General features: G+C 44.4%; 1 protein-coding gene across 1 annotated transcript in view; it reads right to left on the minus strand.

The window, feature by feature from the left end:
• LOC110503210 (metabotropic glutamate receptor 5) overlaps positions 1-21734 on the minus strand; it is a 132765-nt gene that overhangs the window by 22898 nt on the left and 88133 nt on the right. The window contains exon 7 of the mRNA XM_090218894.1: positions 11390-11625. Within this exon, the coding sequence (XP_090075020.1) occupies positions 11390-11625 (236 nt within the window). The remainder of the gene's footprint in view (positions 1-11389; positions 11626-21734) is intronic.

Raw genomic sequence — 21734 nt, forward strand, 5'->3', positions numbered from 1 at the left:
ATGTCATTTCCAGTCCCAGGGAAATGTGCTCATCTGTGTGGACACAAATGCGCGCACAGGAACACTACCTGATCTAACGAGCACACGAGGGGACAGCTTTATTACAGGCCATAGTGTCTCTAACTGTCTTCATCTCCCCCATAGAAACAGTGACAGCACCGTCAACAACAACAGAAGGGATCTGTTGCAGCTCTGTAGAAGCCTGGGTCTGTACTTTGTCAATGGTAGGTTACGGGGGGACTCTTTGGGGAGATTCACCTACTGCTCACCTCTTGGCCACAGACCATATGATTACAGACATTGACCCTTTCTCTCCCAGCTCATTCACTGTCGCTTGACAGTGAACACCTCTGTCTGATCACAGCCAAATTACGTTGTTCCTCAAAAGAACAGACATGGAAACAACCACACATTCACAGCCCAGTAAGCTGTACAACAGACATTCACAGCCCAGTCAGCTGTACAACATCAGACATTCACAGCCCAGTAAGCTGTACAACATCAGACATTCACAGCCCAGTCAGCTGTACAACATCAGACATTCACAGCCCAGTAAGCTGTACAACATCAGACATTCACAGACCAGTAAGCTGTACAACATCACACATTCACAGCCCAGTCAGCTGTACAACATCAGACATTCACAGCCCAGTAAGCTGTACAACATCAGACATTCACAGACCAGTAAGCTGTACAACATCACACATTCACAGCCCAGTCAGCTGTACAACATCAGACATTCACAGCCCAGTAAGCTGTACAACATCACACATTCACAGCCCAGTCAGCTGTACAACATCAGACATTCACAGACCAGTAAGCTGTACAACATCAGACATTCACAGCCCAGTAAGCTGTACAACATCAGACATTCACAGCCCAGTCAGCTGTACAACATCAGAAATTCATACAGATGGGCCCAAAACAGCACAGAAGAATACCAGAAAGCAACCTGTAACCAAAATATCCAGACACTCTTAGATAACTTTCTGGATACTACATTCACTCACAGTGAAGAAGGCATCAATCTAACAGTGAAAAACAAACTATATATTCAGGCAAACGGCAAAAGGAGAACAATTGAAATTGATAAAAAACTAAACAAAAAAGATCACAGATGACAACTGTTTTGATGCAGATTGTAAAATTATAAGGAAAAAACTTAGAACACTATCCAACCAAAAGCACAGAGACCCAAACAATGGTGAATTACACCTTCATTACTGTGAGACTTTAACACTCTTTAAACGTAACACTCAGAACCAAAACAGCACAGTACAACAGCAAGCAGCTGACACTAATTTAGGAGTCCATAAACACAAACAACTTCTGGCAAAATTGGAAAAAACGTTTAAAAAAAATTGAAACGAGGAATTAGTGATAGAAAATGGTGACATATGGACAACCCATTTTAAAACACTCTACAACACCGTTCAAATTGACACAAACGCAGAACAACGGCAAATTCATGAGGAGTTGAATGGATTACAAAAAGCTATAAAGGACAATCAAAATCCACTGGACTCCCCAATTACTGACCAGGAGCTCTATAAGAAACGAAACTATTACTGACCAGGAGCTCTATAAGAAACGAAACTATTACTGACCAGGAGCTCTATAAGAAACGAAACTATTACTGACCAGGAGCTCTATAAGAAACTAAACTATTACTGACCAGGAGCTCTATAAGAAACTAAACTATTACTGACCAGGAGCTCTATAAGAAACTAAACAATTACTGACCAGGAGCTCTATAAGAAACTAAACTATTACTGACCAGGAGCTCTATAAGAAACTAAACAATTACTGACCAGGAGCTCTATAAGAAACTAAACTATTACTGACCAGGAGCTCTATAAGAAACTAAACAATTACTGACCAGGAGCTCTATAAGAAACTAAACTATTACTGACCAGGAGCTCTATAAGAAACTAAACTATTACTGACCAGGAGCTCTATAAGAAACTAAACTATTACTGACCAGGAGCTCTATAAGAAACTAAACTATTACTGACCAGGAGCTCTATAAGAAACTAAACTATTACTGACCAGGAGCTCTATAAGAAACGAAACTATTACTGACCAGGAGCTCTATAAGAAACTAAACTATTACTGACCAGGAGCTCTATAAGAAACTAAACAATTACTGACCAGGAGCTCTATAAGAAACAAAACTATTACTGACCAGGAGCTCTATAAGAAACTAAACTATTACTGACCAGGAGCTCTATAAGAAACGAAACTATTACTGACCAGGAGCTCTATAAGAAACTAAACTATTACTGACCAGGAGCTCTATAAGAAACAAAACTATTACTGACCAGGAGCTCTATAAGAAACTAAACTATTACTGACCAGGAGCTCTATAAGAAACTAAACTATTACTGACCAGGAGCTCTATAAGAAACGAAACTATTACTGACCAGGAGCTCTATAAGAAACGAAACTATTACTGACCAGGAGCTCTATAAGAAACTAAACTATTACTGACCAGGAGCTCTATAAGAAACTAAACTATTACTGACCAGGAGCTCTATAAGAAACTAAACTATTACTGACCAGGAGCTCTATAAGAAACTAAACTATTACTGACCAGGAGCTCTAAAATAAACTAAACTATTACTGACCAGGAGCTCTATAAGAAACTAAACTATTACTGACCAGGAGCTCTATAAGAAACTAAACAATTACTGACCAGGAGCTCTATAAGAAACTAAACTATTACTGACCAGGAGCTCTATAAGAAACTAAACTATTACTGACCAGGAGCTCTATAAGAAACTAAACTATTACTGACCAGGAGCTCTATAAGAAACTAAACTATTACTCACCAGGAGCTCTATAAGAAACTAAACTATTACTGACCAGGAGCTCTATAAGAAACTAAACTATTACTGACCAGGAGCTCTATGAGAAACTAAACTATTACTGACCAGGAGCTCTATAAGAAACTAAACTATTACTGACCAGGAGTTCTATAAGAAACTAAACAATTACTGACCAGGAGCTCTATAAGAAACTAAACTATTACTGACCAGGAGCCCTATAAGAAACTCAACTATTACTGACCAGGAGCTCTATAAGAAACTAAACTATTACTGACCAGGAGCTCTATAAGAAACTAAACTATTACTGACCAGGAGCTCTATAAGAAACTAAACTATTACTGACCAGGAGCTCTATAAGAAACTAAACTATTACTGACCAGGAGTTCTATAAGAAACTAAACTATTACTGACCAGGAGCTCTATAAGAAACTAAACTATTACTGACCAGGAGCTCTATAAGAAACTAAACTATTACTGACCAGGAGCTCTATAAGAAACTAAACTATTACTGACCAGGAGCTCTATAAGAAACTAAACTATTACTGACCGGGAGCTCTATAAGAAACTAAACTATTACTGACCAGGAGCTCTATAAGAAACTAAACTATTACTGACCAGGAGCTCTAAAAGAAACTAAACTATTACTGACCAGGAGCTCTATAAGAAACTAAACTATTACTGACCAGGAGCTCTATAAGAAACTAAACTATTACTGACCAGGAGCTCTATAAGAAACTAAACAATTACTGACCAGGAGCTCTATAAGAAACTAAACTATTACTGACCAGGAGCTCTATAAGAAACTAAACTATTACTGACCAGGAGCTCTATAAGACACTAAACTATTACTGACCAGGAGCTCTATAAGAAACTAAACTATTACTGACCAGGAGCTCTATAAGAAACTAAACTATTACTGACCAGGAGCTCTATAAGAAACTAAACTATTACTGACCAGGAGCTCTATAAGAAACTAAACTATTACTGACCAGGAGCTCTATAAGAAACTAAACTATTACTGACCAGGAGCTCTATAAGAAACTAAACTATTACTGACCAGGAGCTCTATAAGAAACTAAACTATTACTGACCAGGAGCTCTATAAGAAACTAAACTATTACTGACCAGGAGCTCTAAAAGAAACTAAACTATTACTGACCAGGAGCTCTATAAGAAACTAAACTATTACTGACCAGGAGCTCTATAAGAAACTAAACTATTACTGACCAGGAGCTCTATAAGAAACTAAACAATTACTGACCAGGAGCTCTATAAGAAACTAAACTATTACTGACCAGGAGCTCTATAAGAAACTAAACTATTACTGACCAGGAGCTCTATAAGACACTAAACTATTACTGACCAGGAGCTCTATAAGAAACTAAACTATTACTGACCAGGAGCTCTATAAGAAACTAAACTATTACTGACCAGGAGCTCTATAAGAAACTAAACTATTACTGACCAGGAGCTCTATAAGAAACTAAACTATTACTGACCAGGAGCTCTATAAGAAACTAAACTATTACTGACCAGGAGCTCTATAAGAAACTAAACTATTACTGACCAGGAGCTCTATAAGAAACTAAACTATTACTGACCAGGAGCTCTATAAGAAACTAAACTATTACTGACCAGGAGCTCTAAAATAAACTAAACTATTACTGACCAGGAGCTCTATAAGAAACTAAACTATTACTGACCAGGAGCTCTATAAGAAACTAAACTATTACTGACCAGGAGCTCTATAAGAAACTAAACTATTACTGACCAGGAGCTCTATAAGAAACTAAACTATTACTGACCAGGAGCTCTATAAGAAACTAAACTATTACTGACCAGGAGCTCTAAAAGAGACTAAACAATTACTGACCAGGAGCTCTATAAGAAACTAAACTATTACTGACCAGGAGCTCTATAAAAAACTAAACAATTACTGACCAGGAGCTCTATAAGAAACTAAACTATTACTGACCAGGAGCTCTATAAGAAACTAAACAATTACTGACCAGGAGCTCTATAAGAAACTAAACAATTACTGACCAGGAGCTCTATAAGAAACTAAACTATTACTGACCAGGAGCTCTATAAGAAACTAAACTATTACTGACCAGGAGCTCTATAAGAAACTAAACTATTACTGACCAGGAGCTCTATAAGAAACTTCAGACTCTCAAATTTGAAAAAGCCTGCGGACCTGATGGCATCCTAAATGAGATGCTCAAACTCACTTGTGCAAAACTCCAATTGTCTATATTAAAACTGTTTAATTTGATCCTGGGTGTAGGTTATTTCCCTGATCTGGAATCAAGGACTCATAACCCAAATCTTTAAGAACGGAGACAAATTTGACCTTAACAATTACAGAGGCATTTGTTTGAACAGTAACCTGGGAAAGGTTTTATGTAGTATTATAAATGTAAGAGTTCAACTTAACTTCCTTAATAAGCACAATGTCTTGAGTAAAAGACAAATTGGATTTATACCAAAACATCGCACAACTGATCATATTTACACCCTACACACCCTGATAGATAAACATGTCCACCAAAATATATGCTTGCTTTATCGACTTCCAAAAATCATTTGATTCTATATGGCATACAGGACTGTTCTACAAAGTTATTGAAAGTGGTGTAAGGGGTAAAACATATGACATAATTAAATCAATATATCCTGGCAATATATACATTGATGTTGGTGTTAGTCTCCACAATTCAGAAGTTAAATGCCTACTCTTCGCAGATGACCTATGCCTGCTGTCACCCACAGCACATGGCCTACAGCAGAGCCTGGACCTGCTCGAGCAGTACTGTCAGACCTGGGCCCTGGCAGTAAACCTCCACAGCACATGGCCTACAGCAGAGCCTGGACCTGCTAGAGCAGTACTGCCAGACCTGGGCCCTGGCAGTAAACACGCACAGCACATGGCCTACAGCAGAGCCTGGACCTGCTAGAGCAGTACTGTCAGACCTGGGCCCTGGCAGCAAACTCCCACAGCACATGGCCTACAGCAGAGCCTGGACCTGCTAGAGCAGTACTGCCAGACCTGGGCCCTGGCAGTAAACCCCCGCAGCACATGGCCTACAGCAGAGCCTGGACCTGCTAGAGCAGTACTGCCAGACCTGGGCCCTGGCAGCAAACTCCCACAGCACATGGCCTACAGCAGAGCCTGGACCTGCTAGAGCAGTACTGCCAGACCTGGGCCCTGGCAGTAAACCCCCACAGCACATGGCCTACAGCAGAGCCTGGACCTGCTAGAGCAGTACTGCCAGACCTGGGCCCTGGAGGTAAACCCCCACAGCACATGGCCTACAGCAGAGCCTGGACCTGCTAGAGAAGTACTGCCAGACCTGGGCCCTGGCAGTAAACCCCCACAGCACATGGCCTACAGCAGAGCCTGGACCTGCTAGAGCAGTACTTCCAGACCTGGGCCCTGGCAGTAAACCCCCACAGCACATGGCCTACAGCAGAGCCTGGACCTGCTAGAGAAGTACTGCCAGACCTGGGCCCTGGCAGTAAACCCCCACAGCACATGGCCTACAGCAGAGCCTGGACCTGCTAGAGCAGTACTGTCAGACCTGGGCCCTGGCAGTAAACCCCCACAGCACATGGCCTACAGCAGAGCCTGGACCTGCTAGAGCAGTACTGCCAGACCTGGGCCCTGGCAGTAAACCCCCACAGCACATGGCCTACAGCAGAGCCTGGACCTGCTAGAGCAGTACTGCCAGACCTGGGCCCTGGCAGTAAACCCCCACAGCACATGGCCTACAGCAGAGCCTGGACCTGCTAGTGCAGTACTGCCAGACCTGGGCCCTGGCAGTAAACCCCCACAGCACATGGCCTACAGCAGAGCCTGGACCTGCTAGAGCAGTACTTCCAGACCTGGGCCCTGGCAGTAAACGCCCACAGCACATGGCCTACAGCAGAGCCTGGACCTGCTAGAGCAGTACTTCCAGACCTGGGCCCTGGCAGTAAACCCCCACAGCACATGGCCTACAGCAGAGCCTGGACCTGCTAGAGCAGTACTTCCAGACCTGGGCCCTGGCAGTAAACCCCCACAGCACATGGCCTACAGCAGAGCCTGGACCTGCTCGAGCAGTACTGCCAGACCTGGGCCCTGGCAGTAAACCCCCACAGCACATGGCCTACAGCAGAGCCTGGACCTGCTAGAGCAGTACTGCCAGACCTGGGCCCTGGCAGTAAACCCCCACAGCACATGGCCTACAGCAGAGCCTGGACCTGCTAGAGCAGTACTGCCAGACCTGGGCCCTGGCAGTAAACCCCCACAGCACATGGCCTACAGCAGAGCCTGGACCTGCTAGAGCAGTACTGCCAGACCTGGGCCCTGGCAGTAAACCCCCACAGCACATGGCCTACAGCAGAGCCTGGACCTGCTAGAGCAGTACTGCCAGACCTGGGCCCTGGAGGTAAACCCCCACAGCACATGGCCTACAGCAGAGCCTGGACCTGCTAGAGAAGTACTGCCAGACCTGGGCCCTGGCAGTAAACCCCCACAGCACATGGCCTACAGCAGAGCCTGGACCTGCTAGAGCAGTACTGCCAGACCTGGGCCCTGGCAGTAAACCCCCACAGCACATGGCCTACAGCAGAGCCTGGACCTGCTAGAGCAGTACTGCCAGACCTGGGCCCTGGCAGTAAACCCCCACAGCACATGGCCTACAGCAGAGCCTGGACCTGCTAGAGCAGTACTTCCAGACCTGGGCCCTGGCAGTAAACCCCCACAGCACATGGCCTACAGCAGAGCCTGGACCTGCTAGAGCAGTACTTCCAGTCCTGGGCCCTGGCAGTAAACCCCCACAGCACATGGCCTACAGCAGAGCCTGGACCTGCTAGAGCAGTACTGCCAGACCTGGGCCCTGGCAGTAAACCCCCACAGCACATGGCCTACAGCAGAGCCTGGACCTGCTAGTGCAGTACTGCCAGACCTGGGCCCTGGCAGTAAACCCCCACAGCACATGGCCTACAGCAGAGCCTGGACCTGCTAGAGCAGTACTTCCAGACCTGGGCCCTGGCAGTAAACGCCCACAGCACATGGCCTACAGCAGAGCCTGGACCTGCTAGAGCAGTACTTCCAGACCTGGGCCCTGGCAGTAAACCCCCACAGCACATGGCCTACAGCAGAGCCTGGACCTGCTAGAGCAGTACTTCCAGACCTGGGCCCTGGCAGTAAACCCCCACAGCACATGGCCTACAGCAGAGCCTGGACCTGCTAGAGCAGTACTGCCAGACCTGGGCCCTGGCAGTAAACCCCCACAGCACATGGCCTACAGCAGAGCCTGGACCTGCTAGAGCAGTACTGTCAGACCTGGGCCCTGGCAGTAAACCCCCACAGCACATGGCCTACAGCAGAGCCTGGACCTGCTAGAGCAGTACTGCCAGACCTGGGCCCTGGCAGTAAAACCCCAAAAATACTAAAATAATGATTTTCCAGAGAAGATCCAGATCTCAGGGAATTAGACCAACGTTCTCAATTGGTACACAATACATAGAGTACTGCACACACTACAATTACTTAGGTTTAAAAATAAGCTCAACTGGACACCTTAATGAGGCAGTGAATGAACAGAGAGAGAAAGCATGCAGGACATTCTACGCCATTAAAAAGCTAATCCAAATTGAAATACCTATTCAAATTTGGCTAAAACTAATTGAATATGTCATTGAACCAATTGCACTTTATGGCAGCGAGGTGTGGGGTCCACTTGCAAAACGAGATTTCATCAAATGGGACAAACACCCCATTGAAACCCTGCATGACCTATTTGGTGTCCTGTGTGAATCTAAGTGTGCGTTCTCTAATTCTCTCCTTCTCTCTTTCTCTCTCTCGGAGGACCTGAGCCCTAGGACCATGCCCCAGGACTACCTGACATGATGACTCCTTGCTGTCCCCAGTCCACCTGGCTGTGCTGCTGCTCCAGTTTCAACTGTTCTGCCTTATTATTATTCGACCATGCTGGTCATTTATGAACATTTGAACATCTTGGCCATGTTCTGTTATAATCTCCACCCGGCACAGCCAGAAGAGGACTGGCCATCCCACATATGCTCTCTCTAATTCTCTCTTTCTTTCTCTCTCTCGGAGGACCTGAGCCCTAGGACTATGCCCCAGGAATACCTGACATGATGACTCCTTGCTGTCCCCAGTCCACCTGACTGTGCTGCTGCTCCAGTTTTAACTATTCTGCCTTATTATTATTCGACCATGCTGGTCATTTATGAACATTTGAACATCTTGACCATGTTTTGTTATAATCTCCACCCGGCACAGCCAGAAGAGGACTGGCCACCCCACATAGCCTGGTTCCTCTCTAGGTTTCTTCCTAGGTTTTGGCCTTTCTAGGGAGTTTTTCCTAGCCACCGTGCTTCTACACCTGCATTGCTTGCTGTTTGGGGTTTTAGGCTGGGTTTCTGTACAGCACTTTGAGATATCAGCTGATGTACGAAGGGCTATATAAATACATTTGATTTGATTTGATTTGCATGCAGAGTTCTGTAAGATTATCCTACATGTCCAGAGGAAAACTACAAACAATGCATGCAGGGCAGAATTAGGCCAATATCCACTAATAATAAAAACTTAAAAAAAGAGCAATTAAGTTTTGGAAACATCTAAAATACAGTGACCCCCTCTCATATCATTACCAAGCCCTGCAATGCCAAGAGCTGAGCAAAGAAAAGAGTCCCCTCATCCAGCTGGTCCTGGGGCTGAGTTCACAAACCTGTTCTACTAACACACTGAAGCCTCAGTCCCCTCATCCAGCTGGTCCTGGGGCTGAGTTCACAAACCTGTTCTACTAACACGCTGAAGCCTCAGTCCCCTCATCCAGCTGGTCCTGGGGCTGAGTTCACAAACCTGTTCTACTAACACGCTGAAGCCTCAGTCCCCTTATCCAGCTGGTCCTGGGGCTGAGTTCACTAACCTGTTCTACTAACACACTGAAGCCTCAGGACCAGAACATCCAATCAATCAGAATAAACCAAATTACAACACAGTCAAAACAAAACTTCATGACTTATTAGGAAACACAAGCACAAAGCAAAATGCAGTGCTATCTGGCCCTAAATCGACAGTACACTGTGGCTAAATATTTGACCATGGTTACTGATCAAAACCTTGACAAAGTACAGGCTCAGTGAGAACAGCCTTGCCATTGAGAAGGGTAGACACAGGAAAACCTGGCTCCCTGTAGAGGAAAGGCTGTGCAACCACTGCACCACAGCAGAACCTGGCTCCCTGTAGAGGAAAGGCTGTGCAACCACTGCACCACAGCAGAACCTGGTTCCCTGTAGAGGAAAGGCTGTGCAACCACTGCACAACAGCAGAACCTGAGCTGCATTTCCTGACAAAATGTCAAAAACATTAAACAATTAGAGAGTGTCATTTCCCCAAATTTGAAACCCTTATTCAAGGTTTCTAAGAACTCTCTGATGAGAGTAGGCTACCCGTCCTGTTGGGGGAGGACGCAGAGAGCTGTGGGTTGGCAGTGCACTACATTGCTGCCTGCCATAAGTTGAGGGACAGTGTCTGACAGACCAATCAACCTGCACATGTCCTCTACTGTATACTTATTGTTATTGTTGAATGTATTGTTATTTTGACACCTGGTTATTGTTGTTACTGTTGTCCCGTTGACAATTGTGATTCTCATTTTGATTTATTGTTATATTGTAAATATCCAAAATAAGCTTTGGCAATATGTCTATTGTTGCGTCATGCCAATAAAGCTAATTGAATTGGAGAGAGAGAGAGACAGAGACAGAGAGAAAGTGGGAGAGAGAGAGAGAGGGAGAGAGAGAGAAAGTGGGAGAGAGAGAAAGTGGGAGAGAGAGAGAGGGAGAGAGAGTGAAAGAGAGAGAGATGAGAGAAAGAGAGAGAGAGGGAGAGGGAGAGAGAGATGAGAAAAGAGAGAGAGAGAGAGAGAGGGAGAGAGAGAGATGAGAGAGAGGGAGAGAGAGAGAAAGAGAGAGAGAGATGGAGAGAGACTTTTAGACATAAAGTAGATGTTCCAGGTGTAAAGGAAGGGGGGGGGTCTGAATTAAAGGACGATCTAAAGCTGCCTGCTCACTTCATATTATTTCTGGAGAAACATGTGATACCTCTGTGATTAGCATAACTATAGCCCTGTGCACACACACAGCGTTCCCAGCTGAATATGCAGATATATGAATGAACAGATAGAGGAGTGAATGTGGCGGCAGGCTGAATGAAAGAGCCTCTTTGTCCAGCTGTGTTGAATGGACTGGTCAGATCTGAGAGCTCCGCTCCTACCTGACGTCCTACAATCTCTATTCTCTACTTCATAGCTACATCACTGATGCCAACAAACACACCTGGTTTCCAGAACTGTGTGTGTATGTGTGTGTGTGTGTGTGTGTGTGTGTGTGTGTGTGTGTGTGTGTGTGTGTGTGTGTGTGTGTGTGTGTGTGTGTGTGTGTGTGTGTGTGTGTGTGTGTGTGTGTGTGTGTGTGTGTGTGTGTGTGCGTGCGTGCGTGCGTGCGTGCGTGTGTGTACGTGCATCATGTGTGTGTATACTCACTGTTGCAAGTACGGTTGAACTTGAGGCTCTCCTGTGGGTGTCCCTTCAACCTACAGTGGAAGCGATGTTGCCAGAACTCAGGGAACCAGGGGTTTCTCAGGTTGTTGTCCGGCCGCAGCTTCAGGTAGTACTCATCAAACCACTTCACATCAGCTGACTGCAGCTTGATGGTGATTCCGCCCGCCGCCTCGCGCACGTACCCATCTGTCACATCGTACCGGTCCGCCCAGCCATCACTGGGACAAGGGGACAGAAGGGAAGTTAGACACGATGAATCAACGTTGAAGGGATTTAAATGGAACGTTAGAAACATAGTGAAGTCACTGGAAAACAAGAACGTTGGTCTTAGGTTCTGGAAGTGACGTGTCCATACACAAGGCCTAAGGTGTCCACTGGTTGACGTCGTTGGTTGTTTATGTGCTCTGGCGTCATTTTCTGCTGACTCAATTCTTTATCTGTGTGTTGAAGTTGACATAGAAATTGGAGATTGACAACTTTTTATTTTGTTGCATTTCAAAGAATTTACTCTCCTTTTGTGTCAGTCAGAAATGACAATAATAACCAGTCTAAAACCTGAAAACACCTAGAAAGCAGAGCTCCTGAATGGTTCTCATCACCGGTCCCAGACTGTAATTATGAGTGAAAAGCAGAAGCGTTGGTGGAGGAGGCAGGAGGGGTAACCAAGGGTAACGTCACTATTCACCAGCAGAAACACTGTGTGTGTGTGTGTGTGTGTGTGTGTGTGTGTGTAGGCCAGTCAGAAGACGAAGGGATAACATACTCACTCCATAAATAAGGAAAAACATTTATATCAGACTGACCACCTCTGCTACTTCCTCTCACCTCAAGAACACACACAGAGAATAGAGAGATGGAGAGAGAGATATGGAGTGTGATAGAAAAGATGGAGTGAGATGGAGGGAGACAGAGAGAGATGAGAGAGACGGAGGGAGACAGAGTGAGATGGAGAGAGATGGAGCGAGATGGAGAGAGATGCAAAGATGCAGAGAGAGCGAGAGAGATGCAGAGAGAGGGAGAGAGATGCAGCGAGAGGGAGAGAGATGCAGAGAGATGGAGAGCGATGGAGAGAAATGGAGAGAAATGGAAAGGGAGAGAGAGATGGAGAGAAATGGAAAGAGATGGAGAGGGAGAGAAATGGAAAGAGATGGAGAGAAATGGAAAGGGAGAGAGAGATGGAGAGAAATGGAAAGAGATGGAGAGAAATGGAAAGAGATGAAGAGAAATGGAGAGAAATGGAAAGAGAGGGAGAGAAATGGAAAGAGATGGAGAGGGAGAGAGAGATGGAGAGAAATGGAAAGAGATGGAGGGAAATGGAAAGAGAGGGAGAGAAATGGAAAGAGATGGAGAGGGAGAGAGAGATGGAGAGAAATGGAGAGGGAGAGAGAGATGGAGAGAAATGGAAAGAGATGGAGAGAAATGGAAAGAGATGAAGAGGAATGGAGAGAAATGGAAAGAGAGGGAGAGAAATGGAAAGAGATGGAGAGGGAGAGAGAGATGGAGAGAAATGGAAAGAGATGGAGAGAAATGGAAAGAGAGGGAGAGAGATGGAGAGAAATGGAAAGAGAGGGAGAGAAATGGAAAGAGATGGAGAGGGAGAGAGAGATGGAGAGAAATGGAAAGAGAGGGAGAGAAATGTAAAGAGATGGAGAGGGAGAGAGAGATGGAGAGGGAGAGAGAGATGGAGAGGGAGAGGGAGAGAGAGAAATGGAAAGAGAGGGAGAGAGAGGGAGAGAGATGGAAAGAGATGGAGAGGGAGAGAGAGAGGGAGAGGGAGAGAGAGAATGGAAAGAGAGGGAGAGAGATGGAGAGAAATGGAAAGAAAGGGAGAGAGATGGAAAGAGATGGAGAGGGAGAGAGAGAGGGAGAAAGAGATGGAGAGGAGAGAGAGAGGGAGAGGGAGAGAGAGAAATGGAAAAGAGAGGGAGAGAGATGGAGAGAAATGGAAAGAGAGGGAGAGAGATGGAAAGAGATGGAGAGGGAGAGAGAATGGAGAGGGAGAGAGTGATGGAGAGAAATAGAAAGAGAGGGAGAGAAATGGAAAGAGATGGAGAGAAATGGAAACAGAGGGAGAAGGAGGGGAGAGGGAGAGAGAGGGAGAGAGAGAGAGAGGGAGAGGGAGAGAGAGGAGAGGGAGAAAGATGGAGAGGGAGAGAAATGGAAAGAGATGGAGAGGGAGAGAGATGGAAAGAGAGGGAGAGGGAAGAGAGAGATGGAGAGGGAGAGAAATGGAAAGAGATGGAGATGGAGAGAGATGGAGAGGGAGAGAAATGGAAAGAGATGGAGAGGGAGAGAGATGGAAAGAGAGGGAGAGAGAGATGGAGAGGGAGAGAAATGGAAAGAGATGGAGATGGAGAGAGATGGAAAGAGAGGGAGAGAGAGATGGAGAGGGAGAGAAATGGAAAGAGATGGAGAGGGAGAGAGATGGAAAGAGAGGGAGAGGGAGAGGGAGAGGGAGAGAAGTGGAAAGAGATGGAGAGGGAGAGAGATGGAAAGAGAGGGAGAGGGAGAGAGAGAGATGGAGAGGGAGAGAAATGGAAAGAGATGGAGAGGGAGAGGGAGAGAGATGGAGAGGGAGAGAAATGGAAAGAGATGGAGAGGGAGAGATATGGAAAGAGAGGGAGAGGGAGAGAGAGATGGAGAGAAATGGAAAGAGATGGAGATGGAGAGGGAGATGGAGAGAAATGGAAAGAGATGGAGAGGGAGAGAGAGATGGAGAGAAATGTAAAGAGAGGGAGAGGGAGATGGAGAGAAATGGAAAGAGATGGAGAGAAATGGAAAGAGATGGAGAGAAATGGAAAGAGATGGAGAGAAATGGAAAGAGATGGAGAGGGAGAGAGAGATGGAGAGAAATGGAAAGAGATGGAGAGGGAGAGAGAGATGGAGAGAAATGGAAAGAGATGGAGAGAAATGGAAAGAGATGGAGAGGGAGAGAGAGATGGAGAGAAATGGAAAGAGAGGGAGAGGGAGATGGAGAGAAATGGAAAGAGATGGAGAGAAATGGAAAGAGATGGAGAGAAATGGAAAGAGATGGAGAGAAATGGAAAGAGATGGAGAGGGAGAGAGAGATGGAGAGAAATGGAAAGAGAGGGAGAGGGAGAGAGAGATGAAGAGAAATGGAAAGAGTTGGAGAGAAATGGAAAGAGATGGAGAGGGAGAGAGAGATGGAGAGAAATGGAAAGAGAGGGAGAGGGAGATGGAGAGAAATGGACAGAGATGGAGAGAAATGGAAAGAGATGGAGAGGGAGAGAGAGATGGAGAGAAATGGAAAGAGAGGGAGATGGAGAGGGAGAGGGAGATGGAGAGAAATGGAAAGAGATGGAGATGGAGAGGGAGATGGAGAGACATGGAAAGAGATGGAGATGGAGAGGGAGATGGAGAGAAATGAAAAGATATGGAGATGGAGAGGGAGATGGAGAGAAATGGAAAGAGATGGAGATGGAGAGGGAGATGGAGAGAAATGGAAAGAGATGGAGATGGAGAGAAATGGAAAGAGATGGAGATGGAGAGGGAGATGGAGAGAAATGGAAAGAGATGGAGAGGGAGAGGGAGATGGAGAGAAATGGAAAGAGATGGAGATGGAGAGGGAGATGGCGAGAAATGGAAAGAGATGGAGATGGAGAGAAATGGAAAGAGATGGAGAGGGAGAGGGAGATGGAGAGAAATGGAAAGAGATGGAGATGGAGAGACATGGAAAGAGATGGAGATGGAGAGGGAGATGGAGAGAAATGAAAAGATATGGAGATGGAGAGGGAGATGGAGAGAAATGGAAAGAGATGGAGATGGAGATGGAGAGAAATGGAAAGAGAGGGAGAGGGAGATGGAAAGAGATGGAGAGGAATGGAAAGAGATGGAGAGAAATGGAAAGAGATGGAGAGAGAGATGGAGAGAAATGGAAAGAGATGGAGAGAGATGGAGAGAAATGGAAAGAGATGGAGATGGAGAAACAGAGATAAAGGAAAGGAAACAATGTTTTTTTATTATGATTAAAATCCCATTTTCATCTTTGACAAAATACAAAGACAATGCATATAAACATATACAGTACCAGTCAAAGGTTTGGACACACCTACTCATTCAAGGGTTTTTATTTATTTGTACTATTATCTACATTGTAGAATAATAGTGAAGACATCAAAACTATGAAATAACACATATGGAATCATGTAGTAACCAAAAAAGTGTTAAACAAATATTTTAGATTCCTTGCACACTCTTGTTATTCTCTCAACCAACTTCACTTAGAATGCCTTACCAACAGTCTTGAAGGACTTCCCACATATGCTGAGCACTTGTTGGCTGCTTTTCCTTCCCTCTGCGGTCCAACTCATCCCAAATCTCAATTGGGTTGAGGTCCAGTGATTGTGATGGCCAGGTCATCTGATTCAGCACTCCATCACTCTCCTACTTGGGCAAATTTCCTTTATACAGATTACACAAAGAGCCCTTATTCCTGTTAAAAAAACAAATCATAGTTCCACTAAGCACAAACAAGATGTGATGGCGTATTGCTGCAGAATGTTGTGGAAGCCATGCTGGTTAAGTGTGCCTTGAATTCTAAATAAATCGCCGACAGTGTCACCAGCAAAGCACCTTCACACCATCACACCACCTCCTCCATGCTTCACGGTGGGAACCACACATGTGTAGATCATCCGTTCACCTACTCTGCGTCTCACAAAGACACGCGGTTGGAACCAAAAATATTAAATTTGAACTCATCAGACCAAAGGACAGATTTCCACTGGTCTAATGTCCATTGCTAGTGTGTCTTGGCCCAAGCAAGTCTCTTCTTCTTATTGGTGTTCTTTAGTAGTGGTTTCTCTGCAGCAATTCGACCATGAAGTCCTGATTCACGCAGTCTCCCCTGAACAGTTAATGTTGAGATGTGTCTGTTACTTGAACTTTGTAAAGCATTTATTTGGGCTGTAATTTCTGAGACTGGTAACTAATGAACTTATCCTCCTCTGCAGCAGAGGTAACTCTGGGTCTTCCTTTCCTGTGGCGATCCTCATGAGACCCAGTTTCATCATAGCGCTTGATGGTTTTTGCGAACGCACTTGAAGAAACTTTCAGTTCTTTATATTTTTTCTATTGACTGACCTTCATTAATGATGGACTGTTGTTTCTCTTCGCTTATTTGAGCTGTTCTTGCCACAATATGGACTTGGTATTTTTCCAAATAGGGCTATCTTCTGTATACCACCCCTACCTTGTCACAACACAATTGAATGGCTCAAACACATTAAGAAGGAAAGAAATTCCACAAATCAACTTTTAACAAGGCACACCTGTTAATTGAAATGCATTCCAGGTGACTACCTCATGAAGCTGGTTGAGAGAATGCCAAACGTGTGCAAAGCTATCAGCAAGGCAAAGTGTGGCTATTTTAAGAATCTCAAATACAATGTAGAAAATGGTGAAAAAGAATGAGTAGGTGTGTCCAAACTTTTGACTGGTACCGTAAACACACACAGACAGACAAGCCAAGGCCACAGATATAATCTAGTCAGTCACCGCCTGACTGACAGGCCCTCCCAAACAACCACAACTCCTCATAGACAGACTCCTGCTCCTCCAACACATACACACACACATGGAAACTTACCCACACATATTGGCAACCATTAGAGGGGAGGAAAGAGGGTATGAGGATGCATATGTGCTTGGATGGTGGGCAGTGGGCAGTGGGCCTATAGTTTAGCAAGGTGGCCAGATGGCATGTTTGGGGCATGCTGACCAGAGCCCAGCCCTGACTATGGCAGATCTATAGAACATGAGGGTGAAACCACATGAATGGCAATACCAGTCCGTATGATACAGCATTGTCACAATCCAGTTAAACAGATGGAGGAGAAGGGAGAGAGGGGGAGGGTAGAGAGAGAAAGAGGAGGGGAGGGGAGAGAGAGAGAGAGAGAGAGAGAGGGAGGAAAGAGAGTGAGAGAGAGAGAGAGAGAGAGAGGGAGAGGGGGAGGAAAGAGAGAGAGAGAGAAGAGGTGGAAAGAGAGAGGGTGTGTGTGAGAGGGAGAGAGAGAGAGAGAGAGAGAGAGAGAGAGAGAGAGAGAAAGGCAGAGAGGGAGAGAGAGTAGAGAATCGAGGTATCACAGAACGTTCTGTAGGCTAGTCCAAAAGTCCAAGTGGAGCATGCATATCATGTGTGTCATGTATTCTACTCATTCCCTCTCATAACCATTCAGAGTTCATGCCTAACCTTAACCAGTCATAGTTAATGCCTAACCTTAACCATTCAGAGTTCATGCCTAACCTTAACCATAAAAATAGTTCATGCCTAACCTTAACCATTCAGAGTTCATGCCTAACCTTAACTATTCAGAGTTAATGCCTAATCTTAACCATTCAGAGTTAATGCCTAACCTTAACCATTCAGAATTAATTACCAACCTTAAACATTCAGAGTTTATGCCTAACCTTAACCATTCATAGTTAATGCCTAACCTTAACCATTCAGAGTTCATGCCTAACCTTAACCATTCATAGTTAATGACTAACCTTAACCATTCATAGTTAATGACTAACCTTAACCATTCATAGTTAATGCCTAACCTTAACCATTCATAGTTAATGCCTAACCTTAGTAATTTGATGTTTGAGAAACATGGATTAACTTCTAAGTCTGAAGTGAGACTATGAGAGCTAGTTGAGATAAAGATTGGGCTGGGTCTTTTGTGAGTGTGTATAGCAAAGCATACAGCTTGTTCCAGAATATTGACACACACACACACACACACACACACACACACACACACACACACACACACACACATACATGAACTGTAACAGTGAAATTGGAGAATAATGAACAAGATAGATTTTTTGGAATCGACCTGCTCCCCAGCTCTCTCTCGCTCTCTCTCTCTCCCTTGTTCTGTCTCTCTCTCTTCTTCTCTCTCTCTCTCTTGCTCTCTCTCTCTCTTGTTCTCTCTCTCTTGCTCTCTTGTTCTCTCTCTCTTGCTCTCTTGTTCTCTCTCTCTCTCTTGCTCTCTCTCTTGTTCTGTCTCTCTTGTTCTCTCTCTCTCTTGAGCTCTCTCCCTTGCTCTCTCTCTCTCTCTTGTTCTCTCTCTCTCTCTTGCTCTCTCTCTCTTGCTCTCTCTCTTGTTCTCTCTCTCTTGTTCTCTCTCTCTCTTGTTCTCGCTCTCTCGTTCTCTCTCTCTCTTGATCTCTCTCTCTCGTTCTCTCTCTTGTTCTCTCTCTCAAATTCAAATTCAAATTCAAGCTGCTTTATTGGCATGAAAAACATTGTGTCAATATTGCCAAAGCAACAATGTATACAATATACATTGTAACTAAATAATAATATAAAATGGTAGTAAATAATAATACAAAAATAATAACAATAAAATGGTAACAGTCTACAGTAAACATTAATAATTATAGTAATCACAATAATAGTAATAATAAGTAAGTTACTGTTTACTATGCAGATGTTATTATTCAGTGTCCCTCAGGCTATGGCAGGAAAATACATATTTGGCTGCAAGAGGAGCCATTGCTCCTTCGCCCATGAGTATTCTTAGTTTTTCCTCTGGGTTCAATTTGTAAAAATGTGGAATATATGTAGTCATTTCTGTGAATAATGAGTCTCTTTGTGAGGAATATTTATCACAGTAAAGGAGAAAGTGCATCTCTGGCTCTACCTCCCCTGTCATGCAGTGACCACATACACGCTCCTCTTTGGGTAGCCATGTCTTTTTATGTCTGCCGGTTTCTATTGCCAATTGGTGGTCACTCAGCCTGTACTTGGTAAGGATCTGTCTCTGCTTCGTATCTCTGACAGAGTAGAGATAATCAGCCAATTCATATTCTCTGTTTAGGGTCAGATAGCAATTTAGTCGGCTTTGGGATTTTGTTTCGTTTTTCCAGTATTGTAAATATGATTCCTTTGATTGGTTCATGATTTTGTTCATTGGAATTCTTTCTTTTGAAGCAGTGCTGGTGTCAGCTTGGTTGGTGAGGTCCAACACCATCTGACTGAGAGGGCTCGTTTCTGGGCTCAGCTCTTGGTCTTGAAGTGCTTTAAATTGCAGACTCGAATTTGGACTTGAATTTAGATGTAGCCAAAATTTTAATGATCTTTTCTGTATTTTCATTATTACTGGAAAACGGCCCAATTCTGCCCTACAAGCATTAGTAGGTGTATTTCTCTGGACTTGTAGAATTTTCCGACAGAATTCTGCATGTAGGGCTTCAATTGGATGTTTGTCCCACATTTTAAAATCCAGTTTATTGAGTGGCCCCCAAACCTCACTTCCATAAAGTGCTATTGGTAGGATTACACTGTCAAATATTTTTGTCCAAATTCTAATTGGGATGTTGATTTTGAATAATTTCATTTTTATTGCATACATACTTGTTATCTCGCTCTCTCTTGTTCTCTCTCTCTCTCTTGTTCTTGCTCTCTCTCTTATTCTCTCTCTCTTGTTCTCGCTCTCTCTCTCTTCTCTCTCTCTCTTGCTCTCTTGCTCTCTCTCTTGCTCTTTCTCTCTCTTGCTCTCTCTCTCTTGTTCTCTCTCTCTCTCTTGCTCTCACTCTCTTTTGCGCTCTCTCTCTTGTTCTCTCTCTCTCTCTTGCTCTCTCTCTCTCTTGTTCTCTCTCTCTCTCTTGTTCTCACTCTCTCTCCTGTTCTCTCTTTCTCCTGTTCTCTCTCTCTCTCCTGTTCTCTCTCTCTTGTTCTCTCACACTCTCCTGTTCTCTCTCTCTCTTGCTCTCTCTCTCTCTCTCTCTTGCTCTCTTTCTCTCTCCTGTTATCTCTCTCTCATTCTCTCTCTCTTGTTCTCTCTCTCCCTTGTTCTCTCTCTCTCTCTTGTTCTCTCTCTCTCCTGCTCTCTCTCTCTCTTGTTCTCTCACTCTCTCTTGTTCTCTCTCTCTCTCTTGTTCTCTCTCTCTCTCTTGTTCTTGCTCTCTCTCTTATTCTCTCTCTCTCTCCTGTTCTCTCTCTCTCCTGTTCTCGCTCTCTCTCTTGTTCTCTCTCTCTCGTTCTTTCTCTCTTGTTCTCTCACTCTCTCTTGTTCTCTCTCTCTTGTTCTCGCTCTCTCTCTTGCTCTCTCTCTCTTGTTTTCTCTCTCTTGTTCTCTCTCTCTATTGTTCTCTCTCTCTCTTCTGTTCTCTCTCTCTCTCTCTCTCTCTCTCTCTCTCTCTCTCTCTTGTTCTCTCTCTCTCTATTGTTCTCTCTCTCTTGTTCTCTCTCTCTTGTTCTCTCTCTCTCTTGTTCTCTCTCTCTCTTGTTCTCTCTCTCTCTCGCTTGTTCTCTCTCCCTCTCTTGTTCTCTCTCTCTCTCTTGTTCTCTCTTGTTCTCTCTCTCTTGTTTTCTCTCTCTCCTTCTACATCTTTCTCATCACTTCATCATGCCATCCTGGCTTTCTGAGCCCCCAGAGAACAAAAACTAATTTTCTCAAATGGTAGCGCTCCAAACTCCAGCCTGATTGGAGACTGGAGGTGTGTATCTCTCTCTCTTTCTCTCTCCCTATCTCTCTCTCGCCCGTCACCCCATCTGTCTCCCTCTGTAGCTTCTCTCTCGCTCTCCCACCCTCCATCTCTTTCTGCCTTTCTTTCTTTCTCTCTCTCAATTCAATTTATATTCAATTTAAGGGCTTTATTGGCATGGAAAACACATGTTAACATTGCCAAAGCAAGTGAAATAAACACAAAAAAATGTGCAATAAACATTACACTCACAAAACCTCCAAAATAATAGAGACATTTCAAATATCATGTTTATATACAGTGTTGTAATGATGTGCAAATAGTTAAAGTACAAAAGGGAAAATAAATAAGCATAAATATGGTTTGTATTTACAATGGTGTGTGTTCTTCACTGGTTGCCCTTTTCTCGTGGCAACAGGTCACAAATCTTGCTGCTGTGATGGCACACTGTGGAATTTCACCCAGTAGATATGGGAGTTTATCAAAATTGGATTTGTTTTCAAATTCTTTGTGGATCTGTGTAATCTGAGGGAAATATGTCTCTCTAAAATGGTCATACATTGGGCAGGAGGTTAGGAAGTGCAGCTCAGTTTCCACCTCATTTTGTGGGCAGTGTGCACATAGCCTGTCTTCTCTTGAGAGCCATGTCTGCCTACGGTGGCCTTTCTCAATAGCAAGGCTATGCTCACTAAGTCTGTCCATAGTCAAAGATTTCCTTTATTTTGGGTCAGTCACAGTGGTCAGGTATTCTGCCACTGTGTACTCTCTGTTTAAGGCCAAATAGCATTCTAGTTTGCTCTGTTTTTTTGTTAATTCTTTCCAATATGTCAAGAATTATATTTTTGCTTTCTCATGATTTGGATGGGTCTAATTGTGCCCCAGGACC

Source organism: Oncorhynchus mykiss, chromosome 24, assembly GCF_057628025.1.
Source record: "Oncorhynchus mykiss isolate SJ-2025 chromosome 24, ASM5762802v1, whole genome shotgun sequence".
Lineage (NCBI taxonomy): Eukaryota > Metazoa > Chordata > Actinopteri > Salmoniformes > Salmonidae > Oncorhynchus > Oncorhynchus mykiss.